Here is a 19,143-nt window from a genome sequence, read left to right on the forward strand (position 1 = left end):
GTCTGGAGGCCTGTCACAGGGTGCCAGGCTTAGACCACGGGTGTTCCAGGGCTGCAGCCCTGAGAGGGGCAGGTGGAAAGGGCTCAAGACGGGTGACCCATTATCACTGGCACATGAGTTTCATTTGTCATATTTCTGTGTGATCTGTGGTGTGTGTCCTGAGACTTGAACTCAGAGCCTAAGTGCTGTCCTGGGCATGTTTGCTCAAGACTAGCACTCTACCACTTGAGCTACAACTCCACTTCCGGAGTTGTTGGAGATAAGAGTCTCATGAGCTGGGTGCTGCTGGCTCACGCCTGTCATCCTAGCTACTTAGGAGACAGAGATCTGAGGATCATGGTTCAAAGCCAGCCCAGGCAGGAAAATCTGTGAGACTCTTATCTCCAATTAACCACCTGAAATCCAGAAGTTGTGCTGTGACTTGAGTATAGTGCTCACCTTGAGCTGAAGAGCTGAGGAACAGCACCCACGCCCAGAGTTCAAGCCCCACAACTCCCCCCAGAGTTCAAGCCCCACAACTCCCCCCCCCAAAAAAAAAAAAAAAAAAAAAAGTCTCATGGACTTACTTGCCCAGGCTGGATATTTTTTTTCTTTTTTTTTGGGTCCGGTTGTGGGGCCTGAACTCTGGGCCTGGGCGCTGTCCCTCAGCTCTTCAGCTCAAGGCTAGCACTCTACCACTTGAGCCACAGTGCCACTTCCCAGCTTTTTTTCTTTTTGCTTATGTGGTGCTGAGGAATTGAACCCAAGGCCTCATGCATGCAAGGCAAGCGCTCTACCACTGAGCCACCTTCCCAGCCCCAGGCTGGATATTCTTATTTGAAAACTTTTGTTTTTATTCTTTGTTCCAGTACTGGGGCTTGGACCAGGGCCTGGGTGTTATCCCTGAGCTGCTTTTGCTCAAGCTAGTGCTCTACTACTTGAGCCACAACTCTAGTCTGGCTTTTTCCTGTAGTTTAGTGGAATAAGAGTCTCATGGAAGCCAGGCGCCGGTGGCTTATGCTTGTAATCCTAGCTGTCTATTTAGGAGACTGAGATATGAGGATCGTGGTTCAAAGCCAGCCTGGGCAGGAAAGGCCATGAGACTCTTATCTCCAATGAACCACCAGAAAACCGGAAGTGGTGCTGTGGCTCAAGTGGTAGAGCCTTCACCTTGAGCTAAATAGCTGAGGGACAGCGCTCAGGCCCAGAGTTCAAGCCCTATGACCAACAACAACAAGAAGTCTCATGGACTTTCCTGCCCAGACTGGCTTTGAACAGTGATCCTCACATCTCAGCCTCCTGAGTAGCTAGGACTGCAGGTGTGAGCTACTAGCGCCCAGATAAAAACAATCTCTATGGAAAAATAAAGAAAAAACAGACCCTTTACCAATCACTCATGAGTTCATTCCTTGGGAACCACTGGTCACGTGTCACAACTGTAGACTGGTTGGGCAGGCCTGCCTTGGCAGCTGGTGTCTGTCCATCTGTGTCCCTCACCTGGGCAGCCGGGTGCTGTTGCTGCTGTGGCTGTAGGAGGTGGGTGAAGACCCGTTTGGAACATGCCTGGGTTTCTCTCCCCAAGGTTACACAAGGGACAAGTCCTTCCTGGCCACTGTGGTGGACATTGTGCGGGAGCTGAAGCAGCAGAACTCCAGGCTGGTGTACGGTGAGTCCTGGACTGCTCTGGGCCCAAGGAGGGGCGGCTCCGCCCCTTCCTGTCCTGGTCACCTCCCACCTTCCTGCTCCGCCCCCCCTGACTGGGCCTCCAGGGAGGAGCCTTCCAGGCTCCACAAGGAGCTCACATGGGTGTGTGAGATGTAGGCTGCAGGTGCTGACCACATGGGCCCTTAGGGCAGGGCCGGCGTGGGGAGGAGCACGGGTCTGGGTTAGCTATACGTGCCAACTCTAGGGCACTGGAGCAGCAGCAGCATTGGCAGTTCTGCACACCCAGGCCCTCACCTGGCACAGGTCTCCTGAGCATGCACACAGAGTCCCGGCCTGCTGGCCAGTGGCAGACCCGACCCACCCTCTGGGGACTCACACCCGACCCACCCTCTGGGGGACTCACACCCGACCCACCCTCTGGGGGATTCACACCTGACCCACCCTCTGGGGACTCACACCCGATCCACCCTCTGGAGGACTCACACCCGGCCCACCCTCTGGGGGACTCACACCTGACCCACCCTCTGGGGGACTCACACCCAGCCCACCCTCTGGAGGACTCACACCCAGCCCACCCTCTGGAGGACTCACACCCAACCCACCCTCTGGGGACTCACACCCGGCCCACCCTCTGGGGACTTACACCCAGCTCACCTTCTGGGGACTCACACCCGGCCCACCCTCTGGGGACTCACACCCGACCCACCCTCTGGGGACTCACACCCGGCCCACCCTCTGGGGACTCACACCTGACTCACCCTCTGGGGGACTCACACCCGACCCACCCTTTGGGGACTCACACCCGAACCACCCTCTGGGGACTCACACCCGATCCACCCTCTGGGGACTCACACCCGATCCACCCTCTGGAGGACTCACACCCGGCCCACCCTCTGGGGGACTCACACCCGACCCACCCTCTGGGGACTCACACCCGGCCCACCCTCTGGGGGACTCACACCTGACCCACCCTCTGGGGGACTCACACCCGACCCACCCTCTTGGGGACTCACACCCGAACCACCCTCTGGGGGACTCACACCCGACCCACCCTCTGGGGGACTCACACCTGACCCACCCTCTGGGGACTCACACCCGGCTCACCTTCTGGGGACTCACACCCGGCCCACCCTCTGGGGGAATCACACCCGGCCCACCCTCTGGGGGAATCACACCCGGCTCACCCTCTGGGGACTCACACCCGGCCCACCCTCTGGGGACTCACACCCGGCTCACCTTCTGGGGACTCACACCCAGCCCACCCTCTGGGGACTCACACCAGGCCCACCCTCTGGGGGAATCACACCCGGCTCACCCTCTGGGGACTCACACCTGGCCCACCCTCTGGGGACCCACACCCGGCTCACCCTCTGGGGACTCACACCCGGCTCACCCTCTAGGGACTTACACCTGACCCACCCTCTGGGGGAATCACACCCTGCCCACCCTCTGGGGACTCACACCTGGTCTACCCTTGGGACTCACACCCTTTGGGGGACATATACCTTCTGGGGGGCTCACACCTGAAGGAATGTGCTTGCACCATGGTAGACACTGAGGCCTGGCTTTGGTGTGTGTTCAGCGAGGCCTGAGCAGCCTGGCTTGCTTGGGCGACCTGGGACGTGCCATTTCAGACACAGGCATGAGCGCTAAGTCCACAGAAAGCAACCAGGAGAACCAGTCACCTTAGAGAAAGAAATGCACGTGGCCGGGAATGAGACCAAGGAAAATGGCTTGCCATTTGTTCTCTGCTCTGTATGTGGTGATCAAAGCCAGTGGCTCACACCTGCAGTCCCAGCCAGAGCTTCTGCCTGGGGAGAAGAAGACATTTGGCTATGAATGGTAGTGCTGGTTATATGGCATGGGAGTACTGGGTTCATGTGCATAAGAAAGACTCAAATGAGCTGGGGCTGGCAGCTCACACCCGTCAGCTACTCAGGAGGCTGAGAGCTGAGGATCATAGTTCAAAGCCAGCCCAGGCAGGAAAGACCATGAGACTTATTTTTTTCGGTCATGGGGCTTGAACTCTGGGCCTGGGCACTGTCCCTCAGCTCTTCAGCTCAAGGCTAGCGCTCTACTGCTTGAGCCATTTCCAGTTTTCTGGTGGTTTATTGGAATAAGAGTCTCACAGACTTTCCTGCCCAGGTTGGCTTTGAACCACAATCCTCAGATCTCAGCCTCTGAGTAACTAGGATTACAGGTGTGAGCCACCAGCACCCGGCTTCCATGAGACTCATCTCCCAAGAAAACTGGAAGTTGCACTGTGGCTCAAGTGGTAGAGCACTAGCCTTGAGCTGAAGAGCTGAAGAGCTGAGGGACAGCGCCCAGAGTTTATGCCCCACGACTGGCAACAAAAAAAAAAAGGCTGAAATGGCCAAGTTCCTGTTGCCTGTTCTGCACGTCACGTGGAGGTCGGCGGGAGGGCCGCTGCTGACCAGGCCTTGTGTCTCTGCAGTGTGTGATCCCGTGATGGGGGACAAGTGGAGCGGCGAAGGATACATGGTGAGTCTTCCCTGCTGTCGTGACTCGCACGCACAGCTGTGCTGGACCCCGGAAGTAGGGCCCTCCCCCGCTTGCCGGCCAGGCTCCCGCCGGGGCTGGCCAGCTCCTCTGGTAGGAAGGGGAGGCCGGCCTCGCCAGGCCTTGTGCAGCTGTGCCATGGACACAGACAGTGGGTCCGTGGGTATGACCGTGTCAGCAACATTTCTGCGTGGAATTTGCAATCATTTTCACGTTACCTTTGGTCTGATGGTTTCCTTCCTGACTACTTAGACATGCGAAAATCGCAACGAGCTCACAAGAACAGCCTTCCAAGTTCAAGACCCAAACGGCTCTAGCGTGTACCTCCATTGGTGTTGTGTGACCTGTCCGATCGCTCGCTGTGAATGCCTGGGTGTGGAAGGTGGCGGGGCTTGGGGTACCCCAGCGCTGGACAGGCCCGGGCCCTCTGCCCTGCTTGGTCAGCATCTGAGGCTGGTGGCAGTGGACGCCCACCCATGCCAGATGGCTGGCTTCCTCAGAGGCTACCTTCCCATCCGCTTTCTTTTTTTTCTTTTCATTTTTGTCGGTCGTGAGGCTTGAACTCTGGGCCTGGGCACTGTCCCTGAGCTCTTCAAGAGCTCTTGAAGAGCTCAGGGAGAGCCCTCTGCCACTTGAGCCACAGCACCACTTCTGGCTTTCTGGTGGTTTATTGGAGATAAGTCTCCTGGACTTTCCTGCCTGGGCTGGCTTTGAGCCTCAATCCTCAGCTCTCAGCCTCCTGAGTGGCTAGGCTGACGGGCATGGGCCGCCGGCGCCCGGCTTCCGTCCACCCACTTTCTCTGTTTGCTGGAAGGCACTTTTCATAGGCCCACCCCTCCTTTCTTGCTGTTGCTCACTGCAGCGTGCTCAACTGACCCAAGCAGAAGATCTGAGGCTCTGTCCACGTGAGGGTGTTAGCAGGCCCGTCCTGGTTTTCTTCAGGTTGCTTTAGTCCTGGGAGCCCAGGCCAGTTTGGACCTGAGATAATGTGCTGGACTCTGGTGACAGAAACGCTGCCTCTTGGGGCTCTAGGAAAAAGCATGACTGGCTCCTCCCTCCAGACAAGCGTGGATTTCACGCTTGCAATGCTGGAGGTCACACCAGAGCCCTACAGTGCTAGGCAAGCATGCTGCCGCTGACGCCCCAGCCCCCAAAGTCAGTCCTGGGGCTTGAACTCAAGGCCTGAGCGCTGTCCCTAATGCTTCTTTTTGCTCAAGGCTAGCGCTCTACCCCTTGAGCCACTGCTCCACTTCTGGCTTTTTCTGTGTATGTGATACTGAGGAATCGAACCCAGGGCTTCATGCGTGCTAAGCAAGCGATCTACCACTGAGCCGCCTTCCCAGATTTTTTTTTAGTGTATGTTAGTGCTGTCCTAGAGCTCAGAGCTTCCTGCCCGAGGGTGGCTTTTTCACTTAAGGCTAGTTCTCATCACCTGCTCCTCCCGTCCAGTCTTGGATACACTGGCACATAGCCCTGACCTGGGTAGAGAGAGGAAGTCACCTGCGAGTCAGATTCCTAGAGCCAGATGGGCACCCAGCACCCCCGGCCGGGGATGCGCCCTCTGTCCCGGTCACTTCCCCCGCTTCCTGACTGCCGCCCTCCCTCCCTCCCTCCCTTGGTCTTCCAGTCTGTTGACCCACGAACTGAGGTTTTTGATCTCAAACACCCTTCTGCCCGGGCCTGAGTGAAGCCTTGTGCCATCCCTTCCCCCATCTCCACCTCAGGACCCGTGGTGACCCCTGGGCTCCCGTGCCTGCCCCAGTTGTCCCCACAGACCCTAGCTGGGATCCGCCCCGAGTGCTTTGGGTCGAGCCTCCTCTGCCCTTGCTGTGTGGTGACCTTTCCTGCCTTCTCCTCTGCTCTCCAGTACGTTCCAGAGGACCTCCTTCCAGTGTACAGGGAGAAAGTGGTGCCGGTGGCAGACATCATAACTCCCAACCAGTTCGAGGCTGAGTAAGTAACTCAGCACCCGCGCATCAGCCTGGCACCCACATTCTCCACCTGTCCCCACCCCCACCAGGCCTCAGCCAGGCTGCGGGGGGCTGGCCTCGCCTCTAGGAGGCAGCAGAGCTGACAGCTGGCTGGGACTTGTGAGGACTGGGCACGCGAGGGAGAAGGAGGCGTCCTGGCCCTCCAGGGCATGCGGGGCCGGAGCGCCTGGCGACAGGCTGCCATGCTGTGGCTGGGGAAGCCCTGGGAAACGGGGGCGCAGAGCAGGAGGTCGCCCTGCCGCTCAGCACGAGAGGTGCACGCCGTGCGGGCCCCAGACTCTAGGCTTTTTGGCAGCTGGGATTCCTTGAACTGGGTCCATCTCAACTTGGGGACCCTGAGCCGTTGGTGGCCTCCTGGGCGAATGGCACGTATTCACAGTCCTCGGAATTCTGTGGCACGCTCAATTGGCTGGTGCTGGGTGCTGCGGTGTGGGTGGCAGATTCTGCCCTGCTGTTCTCCACCCTTCTCACCACAATTTAGGCCTCCCCAACCCCTGTCCTGTGCAACATTTCCCTTTAAACCCACTCTTACCCCCCCCCCCCCCAGGTCCCCTGGGCCCCTGTGGCGGCCGCGGAGGCTGAGCTGGTTCCCTGGGGAGGCGGCCAGGCCAGGCAGCGGCTCACCTTGTGTCCTTTCGTCTGTCTTCCAGGTTGCTGAGCGGCAGAAAGATCCACAGCCAGGAAGAAGCGCTAGTGGTAAGGAGACCTTTGAGAGCTGCTCCCTAGTTTGGGGGGCAGCCACATACATGTTTGGGGAAGTCGAGGCTGGCACAGCAGTAGCTGCTTTCCCGCTGCTCCACGGGCACCTCTGACACTCCATCCCCAGCGGCCCAGCGGCCTTGGTCTGCTCCGCTCATCCCTGCAGCACTGAGGTGATGTCCTGAGCGGCTGGGACGTATCCCCACGAGCGCTGTTCTCTAAGGTCTCAGTCCCCCCAGGAGGACAGCGTCCTAGCGATGGGACAGTGGACATGGTCCCTCCGCTGTGGCCTTGTCTGAGTCGCGTCTGAGGGGCTGGGTCAGCCTCTGCAGCCACGCATCTGCAGAGGCCTTCTGTGTGCTGGGCGCTGTGGAGCTCCGCATCGTCTCCACAGAATCCTAGGGCCCACTGTATGTCATGTCGTGCGTGACACTGTGTGTGTGAGGGAGGGGTGGAGAAAGAGAGTCACATCTTGGGCTCGGCCTGTGGCCCCTGTGCCCACTTAGGGGCCCTACTCTGAATGGCTTCAGGAAGGACACGGGCTTCCAAGAGGGTGGCCAAAGCCAGCTGATAGAGAAGTTGTCTCTGTTGCGGTGGCTGGGCAGCCGGCCTGCCCTGCTGTGAGGGGGTGTCCTCCGGCCCATGGGGCCCTGTGTGGCCTGTCCAGGCTGGCAGGGGCTCCTGGCTTCTTCACCTTCACTGTTTCAGTGACCCCAACAGAAGATGGGGCCTTGGTTGTCCTGGGTGGGCTTGGCCGGGGGTGGTTTTCTGAGTACTCCCCCCGGTCCTGTCTCGGGCCTGCCCCGGGCTGCTGTGTCTGGTGGCCTCGCCCGGCCCCCCTTGCGGCGGGTGACCAGGCCAGCCACAGGGAGCTGTGGAGGCGGAGGGGGCGTGGCCGCGGTGTGATAGGCCCTGCGTCCCCGCAGGTGATGGACATGCTGCACTCTATGGGCCCCGACACAGTGGTCATCACCAGCTCTGACCTGCCCGCCCCCCGGGGCAGTGACTACCTGATCGCCCTGGGCAGCCAGAGGATGCGTAAGTACCACCCCGGGCCGGCGCCCGCCCCGCGGCCCGGACCGCTGACCTCTGAGCTCCAGGGTTGGTTTGGGGCTTGGCAAAGGGAAGTCGTGTCTTTCTCAGTAGATGGCTAATTTCACAGGAGTTGGAGGTCGGGTCAGAGGTCAGAGCAGGTCCTGCAGGGAACCCTGCAGGGCACCCTGCGCTGAGCCTGGGGGTGCTGGTGCTGCCAGGGTTGCGTCGTCTCCATGCGGGCTCCTGACTGCCCGTCCTGTCCTGTGCCAGGGAGGCAGCACAGACCGGCTCAGGTGGACCAGGCCTCAGGGCTGGGCCTGTGCCCCGCCCACAGGAAGCAGCCTTACGCTTGGCTGGGTAGCTTGATTGCACAAAAGCCACCTGGATGGGGCTGGGAAGGTGGCTCAGAGGTGGAGGAGTGCTCGCCCAGCATGCATGAAGCCCTGGGTTCCATTCCTCAGTACCACACACACAGGATAAGCCGGAGCTGGTGCTGCGGTCCAAGGGGTGGGGCATTAGCCTTAAGTTAAAGAAGCTTAGGGACTACACCCAGCCCTGAGTTCAAGTCCAGAACTGGCCAAAAATAGACCATTTGGACTGCTTTTCACTGAATGATGTTAGTGGCAAGGAAGGACAGCGGGTCTTGTGGTAAGACAGTGCCCTCCAGGTTGTACCCACTGGCCCTGGTGGGCACTGCAGCTGTGATCTCCCTGCTCTGCAGCTGTCACGTGTGTGTGCACACACGTATGTGCCCAGGCACGCGCGCACACACTTGAGTACATCCAGGCAGCAGTCCACCCGCTCCAGTTCCAGGCTTTCCCATCCTCTCAGGCCACACGTGGCAGTTGGGGGTCCAGGACTCTGAAGGAGGTTGCCCCGGGCCCCCCGTGCTACCGCGGCTGTGGGGGAGGGGGCAAGTCACAGCCAGTGACCTGCTGCCTTGTCCTCAGGGAGGCCCGACGGCTCCACGGCCACCCAGCGGATCCGCATGGAGATGCGCAAGGTGGATGCCGTCTTCGTGGGCACCGGGGACCTCTTTGCCGCCATGCTTCTTGCGTGGACGCACAAGCACCCGGACAACCTGAAGGTCAGCCTACTCGCAGCTCCTGAGCGGCCCCGGCCACCCTGGGCAAGAAGGGGGACAGGCTTGGCTCGACCCCTGAGTCCAAGCACTGGCCCCAGAGAGGGTGAGGAGACCGGCCCGGTGGACTGCGCTCTCTCCCCTCCCGTTGGGGAAGCAGGGACGTGAGAAGCCTGCTGGGCCGGGGTAAGCCAGTGTTGGGGACCCACGGGGCCCAAAGATGTGGTTTGGTGATAGAGCGCCTGCCTGACAAGTGCAGAGCCCTGGATTCGTCCACAGTGCCTCTGGAAAAAGCTCAGAACCGGCCACTGGTGTCTCATGCCTGTGACCTAGCTAGACAGAAGGCTGAGGTCTGATACCTCAGTTCAAAGCCAGCCTGAACAGAAAATTCCATGAGGCTTATCTTCAATTAACTACTAAAAAGCCAAAAGTGGAGCTGGGCTCCAGTGCTAAAGCGCCAGCCTTGAGTGAAAGAGTCAGGTAAGAACGTGGGGTCCTGAGTTCAAGCCCCAGTACCACACTCACACACAAAAAGCCAGTCAGGGAGGAGCCCAACCGAGCCTGGTGCGGTTCCCCTGCTTCATCCCTAGTGACCCGGGACACACACCCGGAAAGGCATCCAATCCCAGTGTGTTCGCTGGCAGCCGGCCCGAGGGTGGGGGTGGGCAGACAGGGCGTGTGGCCTTAGCATGGAGCTGTCTGTCCACACAGTGCACGCGCTTCCACAGACACAGAGGCTTTGCTTAGGCGCAGACTGGGCCAGCTGCGCCGTGGCCGGGAGGGGCAGCCCAGGTAAGCTCCTGGCGCTGGGATGCTTGCTGCTGTGCCCCTTGGTTCTTTGACTCCTGCAGAGCAGTGGTGTCCTGACCGCTTATCAGGTGGTTTGTGAGGGAGGCGCCGTCAGCTGACAGGGGATGGTTGATAACAGGATTGGACTGGCCCAGGGTGTGGTAGAGTGTGCAATTGTGCACCTGTGCCCTGTTCCATTCACTGTCCCTGCTCACTCTAGGAGGGACGAATCAGAAGTGGGGGCCTGAAAGTGGTCCCTGGCCCTGCCCTTGTGTGGCGCTCCCTTCCCGGCAGGTAGACCAGCTGTCTTTGGCTCCTTATTTGTAAAATGAAGGAGTCACTGTGGTCTTTGTGCACCAGGCCCACTGCAGTCCTGACCGGGAGGCTGGAATGTGGGATTTCCTCACCATACCGCCCCTCCTTCCTCCCTCGGGCAGAGGCTGAGCCACACCTGTGGGGTGTAGCTGGCTGCCAGGGCTAGCGGAGGCTTGCCCAGAGGAGTTCTTACTTCACAGTCCCAAGCCTTTGACTCAGGTTCAGTGTTGTGCACTTGCTGAGCCTCCTAAGCCTTGAGTTGCTAGGTCTTTCCCATACAGAACCTTTCCTTTGAGGGTCTGGGGGTTTGAACGGAGTGCTCTGGCTGGCAGGTCACACTCCTTGCTGAGCGTCTTTGTAAACAGTTAATCCTGGGAACTTTTTGTTTGTTTTCTGTCGGTCATGGGGCTTGAACTCTGGGCCTGGGCACTGTCCCTTTGCTCTTCAGCTCAAGGCGAGCACTCTACCACTTGAGCCATAGCACCACTTCTGGTTTTCTGTGGTTAATTGGAGCTAAGACTCTCATGCATTTTCCTGCCCAGGCTGAGGATCTTTGAACCAAGATCCTCAGATCTCAGCCTCCTGAGTAGCCATGATGACAGGAGTGAGCCACCAGCTCCTGGCGCTTTATTTATTTCTTTGTACTGAGGTTTGAATGCAGGACCCTGTGCTTGTCAGACTTGTCAGGTGCTCTTCCATTTGAGCCATGCCTCCAGTCTGGCTTTTTTTTTAAACCTGGGACTCTGCAAGGTTAACAAAGTCCTGAGATAACAGCTTTTTCCTGTGAGGCGCGTGTGGTCTGGAGGGAGGTGGTGACTTCACTGCTGCACACCTGCCCAGCACTCACACTTGCCCGGTGCTCACACCTGCCTGGCATGCACACCTGCCTGGCGTGCACACCTGCCTGGCACATACACACCTGCCTGGCGTGCACACCTGCCTGGTGCACACACCTGCCTGGCGCATACACCTGCCCAGTGCTCACACCTGCCTGGCGCGCACACCTGCCCAGCACTCACACTTGCCCAGTGCTCACACCTGCCTGGCGCGCACACCTGCCTGGTGCACACACCTGCCTGGCGCACACACCTGCCCAGCACTCACACTTGCATGGTGCGCACACCTGTCCGGCACTCACACCTGTCCAGCACTCACACTTGCCCGGTGCTCACACCTGCCTGGCGCTCACACCTGCCTGGCCCGCACACCTGCCCAGCACTCACAATTGCCCGGTGCTCACACCTGCCTGGCGCGCACACCTGCCTGGCGTGCATACCTGCCTGGTGTGCACACCTGCCTGGCGCATACACACTTGCCTGGCGTGCACACCTGCCTGGCACGCACACCTGCCTGGCACATACACCTGCCCAGTGTTCACACCTCCCTGGCGCTCACACCTGCCCAGTGCTCACACCTGCCTGGCGCACACACACCTGCCTGGTGCTCAGCGTGTGGTGCTCACACCTGCCCGGCGCGCACACCTGCCCGGTGCTCAGGGTGTGGTGCGCACACCTGCCCGGCGCTCACACCTGCCCGGTGCTCTGCGTGTGGTGTTCACACCTGCCCGGCGCGCACACCTGCCCGGTGCTCAGCGTGTGGTGCTCACACCTGCCCGGCACACACACCTGCCCGGTGCTCAGCGTGTGGTGCTCACACCTGCCCGGCGCGCACACCTGCCCGGTGCTCTGCGTGTGGTGCTCACACCTGCCCGGCGCACACACCTGCCCGGTGCTCAGCGTGTGGTGCTCACACCTGCCCGGCGTGCACACCTGCCCGGTGCTCTGCATGTGGTGCTCACACCTGCCTGGTGCTCTGCGTGTGGTGCACACACCTGCCCGGCGCTCACACCAGCCCGGTGCTCTGCGTGTGGTGCTCACACCAGCCCGGTGCCCAGGGTGTGGTGCGCACACCTGCCCGGCGCTCACACCTGCCCGGCGCTCTGCGTGTGGTGCTCACACCTGCCCGGCGCTCTGCGTGTGGTGCACACACCTGCCCGGCGCTCACACCTGCCCGGTGCTCTGCGTGTGGTGCTCACACCTGCCGGGTGCTCAGGGTGTGGTGCGCACACCTGCCCGGCGCTCACACCTGCCCGGTGCTCTGCGTGTGGTGCTCACATCTGCCCGGCGCTCAGCGTGTGGTGCTCACACCTGCCCGGCACACACACCTGCCCGGTGCTCAGCGTGTGGTGTTCACACCTGCCCGGCGCGCACACCTGCCCGGTGCTCTGCATGTGGTGCTCACACCTGCCCGGTGCGCACACCTGCCCGGTGCTCAGCGTGTGGTGCTCACACCTGCCCGGCGCGCACACCTGCCCGGTGCTCTGCGTGTGGTGCTCACACCTGCCCGGTGCTCTGCGTGTGGTGCACACACCTGCCCGGCGCTCACACCTGCCCGGTGCTCTGCGTGTGGTGCTCACACCTGCCCGGTGCTCAGGGTGTGGTGCGCACACCTGCCTGGCACTCACACCTGCCCGGCGCTCTGCGTGTGGTGCTCACACCTGCCCGGCGCTCTGCGTGTGGTGCACACACCTGCCCGGCGCTCACCCCTGCCCGGTGCTCTGCGTGTGGTGCACACACCTGCCCGGCGCTCACACCTGCCCGGCGCTCTGCGTATGGTGCTCACACCTGCCCGGCACACACACCTGCCCGGTGCTCAGCGTGTGGTGCTCACACCTGCCCGGCACGCACACCTGCCCGGCGCTCTGCGTGTGGTGCTCACACCTGCCCGGCGCTCTGCGTGTGGTGCTCACACCTGCCCGGCGCTCTGCGTGTGGTGCTCACACCTGCCCGGCGCTCTGCGTGTGGTGCTCACACCTGCCCGGCGCTCTGCGTGTGGTGCTCACACCTGCCCGGCGCTCTGCGTGTGGTGCACACACCTGCCCGGCGCTCACACCTGCTCGGCGCTCTGCGTGTGGTGCACACACCTGCCCGGCGCTCACACCTGCCCGGTGCTCTGCGTGTGGTGCTCACACCTGCCCGGTGCTCAGGGTGTGGTGCGCACACCTGCCCGGCGCTCACACCTGCCCGGCGCTCTGCGTGTGGTGCTCACACCTGCCCGGCGCTCTGCGTGTGGTGCACACACCTGCCCGGCGCTCACACCTGCCCGGCGCTCTGCGTGTGGTGCACACACCTGCCCGGCGCTCACACCTGCCCGGTGCTCTGCGTGTGGTGCTCACACCTGCCGGGTGCTCAGGGTGTGGTGCGCACACCTGCCCGGCGCTCACACCTGCCCGGTGCTCTGCGTGTGGTGCTCACACCTGCCCGGTGCTCAGGGTGTGGTGCGCACACCTGCCCGGCGCGCACACCTGCCCGGCGCTCTGCGTGTGGTGCTCACACCTGCCCGGCGTGCACACCTGCCCGGTGCTCTGCGTGTGGTGCTCACACCTGCCCGGCGTGCACACCTGCCCGGCGCTCTGCGTGTGGTGCTCACACCTGCCCGGTGCTCAGGGTGTGGTGCTCACACCTGCCCGGCGTGCACACCTGCCCGGCGCTCTGCGTGTGGTGCTCACACCTGCCCGGCGTGCACACCTGCCCGGTGCTCTGCGTGTGGTGCACACACCTGCCCGGCGCTCACACCTGCCGGGTGCTCAGGGTGTGGTGCGCACACCTGCCCGGCACTCACACCTGCCCGGTGCTCAGCATGCGGTGCTCACACCTGCCCGGCACACATACCTGCCCAGTGCTTAACATGGCACTTAGCTCTCTGTTACTGGAACAGAATAAATACCCGAGATAATGTGCTTGAAGAAGGGCAGGGTTTGGCCAGTCCTCGCTGTCCCTGTTGCTTTGGGGCAGTGTGTTATGGCATGGACACATGGGACAGGAAGCTGTTCACCTTTGGGTGGTCAGGAAACAGGAAACCCCTTAGAGGGTACTTGCCCCAATGACCTGAGGGCTAAGACTTGTGGACCTCAGGGTACATTCTACATCAAAACTAGCTACTCAGGAGGCCGAGATCTGAGGATCTAGGTTTGAAAAAAGCCAGCCTTGGGGCTGGGAAGGTGGCTCAGTGGTAGAGTGCTTGCCTTGCATGCATGAGGCCCTGGGTTCGATTCCTCAGCACCACATAAGAAAAAAGCCAGAAGTGGCGCTGTGGCTCAAGTGGTAGAACACTAGCTTTGAGTACTAAGAAGCTCAGGGACAGTGCTCAGGCCCTGAGTTCAAGTCCCACAACTGACCCTCCCCACAAAAGCAACAACAACAACAAAAGTCCTATAGCAGCCGGCATCTTTGTGGAGGACTGTCCTGTGGCGGCCATCCCCGGCCCTGGCACAGTGTGACCGTGGACGGCTCCTCCTCGGCCCCCTGGCTGGCATCCAGGAGCAGAGCAGGTAGGCCGGCGCACAGCGTCTCTCCTCCTGCAGGTGGCCTGTGAGAAGACTGTATCTGCCATGCACCACGTTCTGCAGAGGACCATGCAGTATGCACAAGGTACCGCCCAGGCCCTGCCCTCCCCCGCCCTTGGCCCTCTGCCCTCCCCCCTGCTGTTAGGGTTGTGTGGGGGAGGTGTAGAGCCCTTCCAGTTGGGGAGTTCAGGGAGAAGGGGCTTGACGGGAAGGGAGGAGGGCTGATGTCCCACCGGCTTCCCAGCGGTGCCCTCTACTCCTTGTGCACCCTGAAGCTCAGGCTGGGGAAGGGCAGAAGCCCAGGCCGGCGGAGCTGGAGCTGAGAATGGTCCAGAGCAAGAAGGACATCGAGGACCCCGAGATCGTTGTGCAGGCCACGGTGCTGTGAGGGCTGCGCTCGGACGCACAGCGCGGCCGTGTCTTCATGTTCATCCCTGTGAAAAACACCTGACGTCTGCCTTAGAGCCACGACCTAAACTTGACATTGTTCCTTCATGAGTGTCGGGTCTCCGCTAGTCCCAATTGTGAAAACGTGCCGCTGTGCTCTTCCAAAAACCCACAAAGCTGTCATAGAAATTTGTGATTTGGAAACCTGTCTCTGCCCCAGCCGTGTGTGGACCAGCTCAGGGTCCCGCGGGCACCCACGCCTGCCGTCCGGGGGGCCTTGTGTTGGGCCGTTGGCTCTGAGATCGCCAGATACCTGTATTGTCACCCCGGTCTCCTGTCCTGTGCCCGCTGCAATTCTCGCGTCTTCATTGCTGCTCCCCGGGTCTCTGGGACGTGCGGTCCGCCAGGCGGGCCCTGTGAGGACAGGTTGGTCAGTGCGTCCGCCTTCGCACACCCCGTGCACAGGGTGCTGCTGCTGCTCAGGTGGTTTGAGACGTGAGGAGCCACGTTTGGTTTTTGTCCAAACGCTCCCAGTCTGCCTTGCGGTTGTCGAGTGGAGGCGCTGCGTGTGTAGACCGCAGGGAGGCGGAGGAGGCGTCTGCCCGCGTGGCGGACTTCACTCCCAGCCCGTGTGTGTCCTGTGCCGGGCCAGCGGCCCTCACTGCCAACTCCTCCCCTCAGGAGTCTTCCAAGGGCACATGTGTCACCCTGGGGTGGGGCAGCGCCAGACCCCAGAGTAGGCTGTGACATTGAAGGCTATAGTGTACACTGAACACAAGTCCAGCTGTCCACTGCTCAGTGGGACCAGGCATGGCCACAAGTGGGACTTCCTGGCTCTGGCCTGCCCCCACCCCACAGCCCTATGCCCGGGTCCTAGGAAATCTGCTTCCTTCAGAAGTATCCTTCCCACTGGAGTCGGCCTCACCAGGTGAAGAACGGAGCAGGCTGGGTATGGCTCGGCCCAGGGCAGGGTTCAGTGAGGGCCTGGGTTCTGTTTGCAGCACTGCAAGAACGGAGAATCTTATCTGGCATCTGAAGTGGCACACGCAAGGAGGCGCTGGTCCCTGGGGGCCCGGCCCCACTCCTCCCCCCATGACCGCGCCCCCTGGGCGTCTGAATGCACAGGGTCCACACTTCTTGGCTGCGGCTGGCTGGTTCCCTGCTGCCAAGCAGAGCAGACCTGTGTTTCCTGCCCGCAGTCACCTGCGCCTCCGTGGGGCCTTCCACCACCACGCAGTGGCCAGGGTGGCATGTGGCCACTGGTGATGGGTGAGGGACATCCCCTACCCCAAGCACAGGCCTGGGGGCAGTGCCTGTGTACATCTCCAGGGAGGTGGGGAAGGGTCCCGGGCCGTGCCGCGCGGCGCGGTTTCCTGACTCAAGCCGGGGACGGCGCTGCAGCGAGGGGAAGTGGGAGGCACTGTGCTGAACGTTCGTCCCGTGTGTGTGAGGTCCTAAGTCCCTGCCCAGAAAGCAGACCTGAGCTGTGCAGGTCTCGGGACCCTGGTGCCCCAGCCTGGGGTCGAGGGTCCCTTGAAGGTGGCTGTGGACCTGGCGTGGCTCCAGATGGGTGCGGTAACACAAGCTAGCAAGTCAGAGAAGCTCCAGGAGGCGAGGGCGCGGGCAGCCGCTTCCTTAGCGGAAAGCACTCCATCCTTCCTTAACCAGCTGTTGAAACTGAGAAGGCCTACTTTAAAGAAGATCCATGAGTCTTGCTTAGTCCTCAAGGTAACTCGTGCCTCTTATTTTTGTAGTGTAAGTTAGGGATTGTGCGGAGAGTGCTTTGCTTTGTGTCCTTTTCTTAAGCTTGTCAGAGCCAGGTTTTAAACTTGGTTGTGGTGGAGGCCACCGAGCTGAGTGGGGCCTGGGGCTGCCGGGGTCCACAGGCCCCTGTGTCACCAGGCTGGACTGCGGAGGAGGAGCCCCTCCCCCTCCCGCTCCCAGCCATTCTGGCAGCCTCCTTGCCCAGCAGGGACCTGCTCAGAACCCTAAGCACGTGCTTAGCCCCAGAGGGGGGCTCTGGAGTTTGAGACATGACTGGGGTAGTGTCTTGGGAAGCCCTGGCGGGGCCCACGGCCCCCGCCCACTGCCGTCCGCAGGGTGCGGCTGCTGGGGCCTCCACCCCGGCTTCTTTGCTGCCAGGCCCCAGGGCCTCCCTCCTGCCCTTCCCTGCAGCTGTGTGCGAGTCCCAGGAAGCCTTTCTGTCAAAGGAGCATGTCAGGCTGTGGATACCACAGGCCAGCTGCCCAGGAGCACTGCCCGAGGGCCTTCTTAAGCCCTGAGTCCCCTAGCGGAGGGCCGGGTCGGGGAGCGCTGTTTGGCTCCGCAGGTGGCGGTGGAGGGCGTTGGGGCTGTGGTGGGACTCGGTGTGCCTGCTTCAGTGTGGAGAGGTGTCCAACAGGCCACGCTGGCCTGCAGGCTCTGGTGCTTCTGCCACCAGCGGTGCAGTTCTGGCCCCCACCAGCAGAGGTCGCGGTGAGGCCAGTCCCTGTGGTCCTCCAGGCCGATGAGTAAAACAGCAGAGCCCCTCTGGAGGGAGAACCTGTTACCACTTGTTCTTCGGAGCACAATCTTTCTCCGTTGGGTGGGAGCTAGGCTTGCGGTCTCGCCCTGCCCCCCGTGAAGAGGCCGGGCCTCCGTCTTCCTCCGTGGCAGCTGGGTGTGGGGCTTGGTGGTGTGTGTGGGTTTCGCTGTTGGCTGCAGTCTGTTCTTGGTGAAGATATTTCTGTTCTAAATGTGCAAAGACCAACTAAAAGTAATGTCTTCTACTCGATAGTTCGCCTTCAGGACAACTCTGTTTATTTGTTCAAAACTATTATGAGTTACTTTAGCATTTCAAAGTTGTTGTTTTTTTTTTTTACTAACTGAAAGCTGTTTCCAGATTCGGGCACACACCCCTGTAATCCCAGTGCTTGGGAGACCAAGGGAGGAGGATTCAACATTCAAGGCCCGCTTTGGCTACATACTCAAAAGAGTCGTTTTCCCTGTTGCTTTTCATTTTAGCGTCTGGCAGAACGGGCAGGGTTTTAGTGTTCTCCACAGTCTGTGCCAGGCTGTGTTCCTAGAACAGGTTCTGGTTCCATCTCAGCCCTGGCCTGGGCTGTGAGGAAGGGGCGGGCCCCCAATGCAGAGTCATGATGAAGCCTGGAGCCGTGCCGTGCCCCTCCCCGCACCCCCCCACAGGGCACTTCCCCATCTTCCTGGAATAGGCCACCCACTTGGGGTAGGAAATTCTGGAGGCCCTGGGGCCAGTGCCCTGGCTGGAGGTGCGTCACCACCCCGCAGGCCGCTTCTGAAATAGCAGTGAAGGCAGAAGGAGAGGTGGGTGGGAACAGAGGACAGCGTGGCCCCAGCCCAGCCGCACTGCTCTGTCTGCCCACGGAGCTGCGCTGTCCTGGGCGGGCGGCGGTGCCCTCGCGCTCCGCTGGGAGACCGGAGCTCCCCGTGCCTGATCCGGGGCTGGGGAGGGGCAGCTTGGGGCCAGCGGAACAGAAAAATGATTCACTGGGCCAGCAGCGTCCCAGGGTGTCTGAGTGGCAGGAAGGCAGAGACAAAGCCACCCCCAGCTGTGGTCAGGGAGACACCAAGTTCCTGAAGCCACGGTCCCGATGAGCTCAGCCGCTCTGGCAGGGGAGTGAATTCTCCTTGTGTTTCGCACAGCCCCCAGAAGCGTGAAGTGTGCAAGGACACTGACTGCTTCGGGCCTCATAGCTGCTTCATTCCTAGTGTAGACCTGTAGTTGGAGTTTAGTCCAATTATTGCACAACTAAACCAGCGGGAAGCTGGCGCTGCTGCCACAGGCCCGGGTGCTGGCAGGTCTTGGCGGGCCTCCTGGGAGGGGCGCCAGGCCCTGCCCCCCTGTGGGCGCACGCAGGTGGCCTCTGCGCCAGTGTCTCCCAACTCTGTGCGCTGTCCTGTGTGGGGTTCGTAAACTCGGGCGCTGTGAGCCCGTGGAGATCGTGTCTGTTTTGTGATGGTCCTGTTGACTTTCGTGATTATCCACAAATAAATATTTTCATGGCAGTTGTGTTGGCATGGTGATTTTTTTGTTGTTGTTGTTGATCGTGGGGCTTGAACTTGACCTAGGCGCTGTCCCTCAGCTCTTCAGCTCAAGGCTAGCACTCTACCACTTGACTCACAGCGCCACTTTGGGTTTTTGACTGGTTTATTGGAGATAAGAGTCTCATGGCGTTCCTGCCGGGGCTGGCTTTGAACTGTGATCCTCAGACCTCAGCCTCCTGAGTGGCTAGGATGACAGGCATGAATCACCAGTGCTCAGCTAGGCATGGTGATTTCTTGCTCCCTTGGAACTCTCTCCAAACCAGCCATTGTTACCA

General features: G+C 60.9%; 1 protein-coding gene across 2 annotated transcripts in view; it reads left to right on the forward strand.

Moving 5' to 3' along the window:
* Window positions 1-18,829, forward strand: part of Pdxk (pyridoxal kinase) — a 34,173-nt gene extending 15,344 nt beyond the window's left edge. For both annotated transcript variants that reach the window (XM_042687220.1, XM_042687221.1), the window contains exons 4-11: window positions 1,562-1,645; window positions 4,100-4,146; window positions 6,032-6,117; window positions 6,806-6,851; window positions 7,781-7,892; window positions 8,840-8,976; window positions 14,438-14,504; window positions 14,695-18,829. In XM_042687220.1, coding sequence (XP_042543154.1) covers window positions 1,562-1,645; window positions 4,100-4,146; window positions 6,032-6,117; window positions 6,806-6,851; window positions 7,781-7,892; window positions 8,840-8,976; window positions 14,438-14,504; window positions 14,695-14,807 — 692 coding nt within the window. In that variant the 3' untranslated portion in view covers window positions 14,808-18,829. The remainder of the gene's footprint in view (window positions 1-1,561; window positions 1,646-4,099; window positions 4,147-6,031; window positions 6,118-6,805; window positions 6,852-7,780; window positions 7,893-8,839; window positions 8,977-14,437; window positions 14,505-14,694) is intronic.
* The last annotated feature ends 314 nt before the right edge of the window (window positions 18,830-19,143 follow it).

Source organism: Dipodomys spectabilis, unplaced genomic scaffold (assembly GCF_019054845.1).
Source record: "Dipodomys spectabilis isolate Male_0828 unplaced genomic scaffold, ASM1905484v1 ptg000107l, whole genome shotgun sequence".
In the NCBI taxonomy this organism is placed as follows: domain Eukaryota; kingdom Metazoa; phylum Chordata; class Mammalia; order Rodentia; family Heteromyidae; genus Dipodomys; species Dipodomys spectabilis.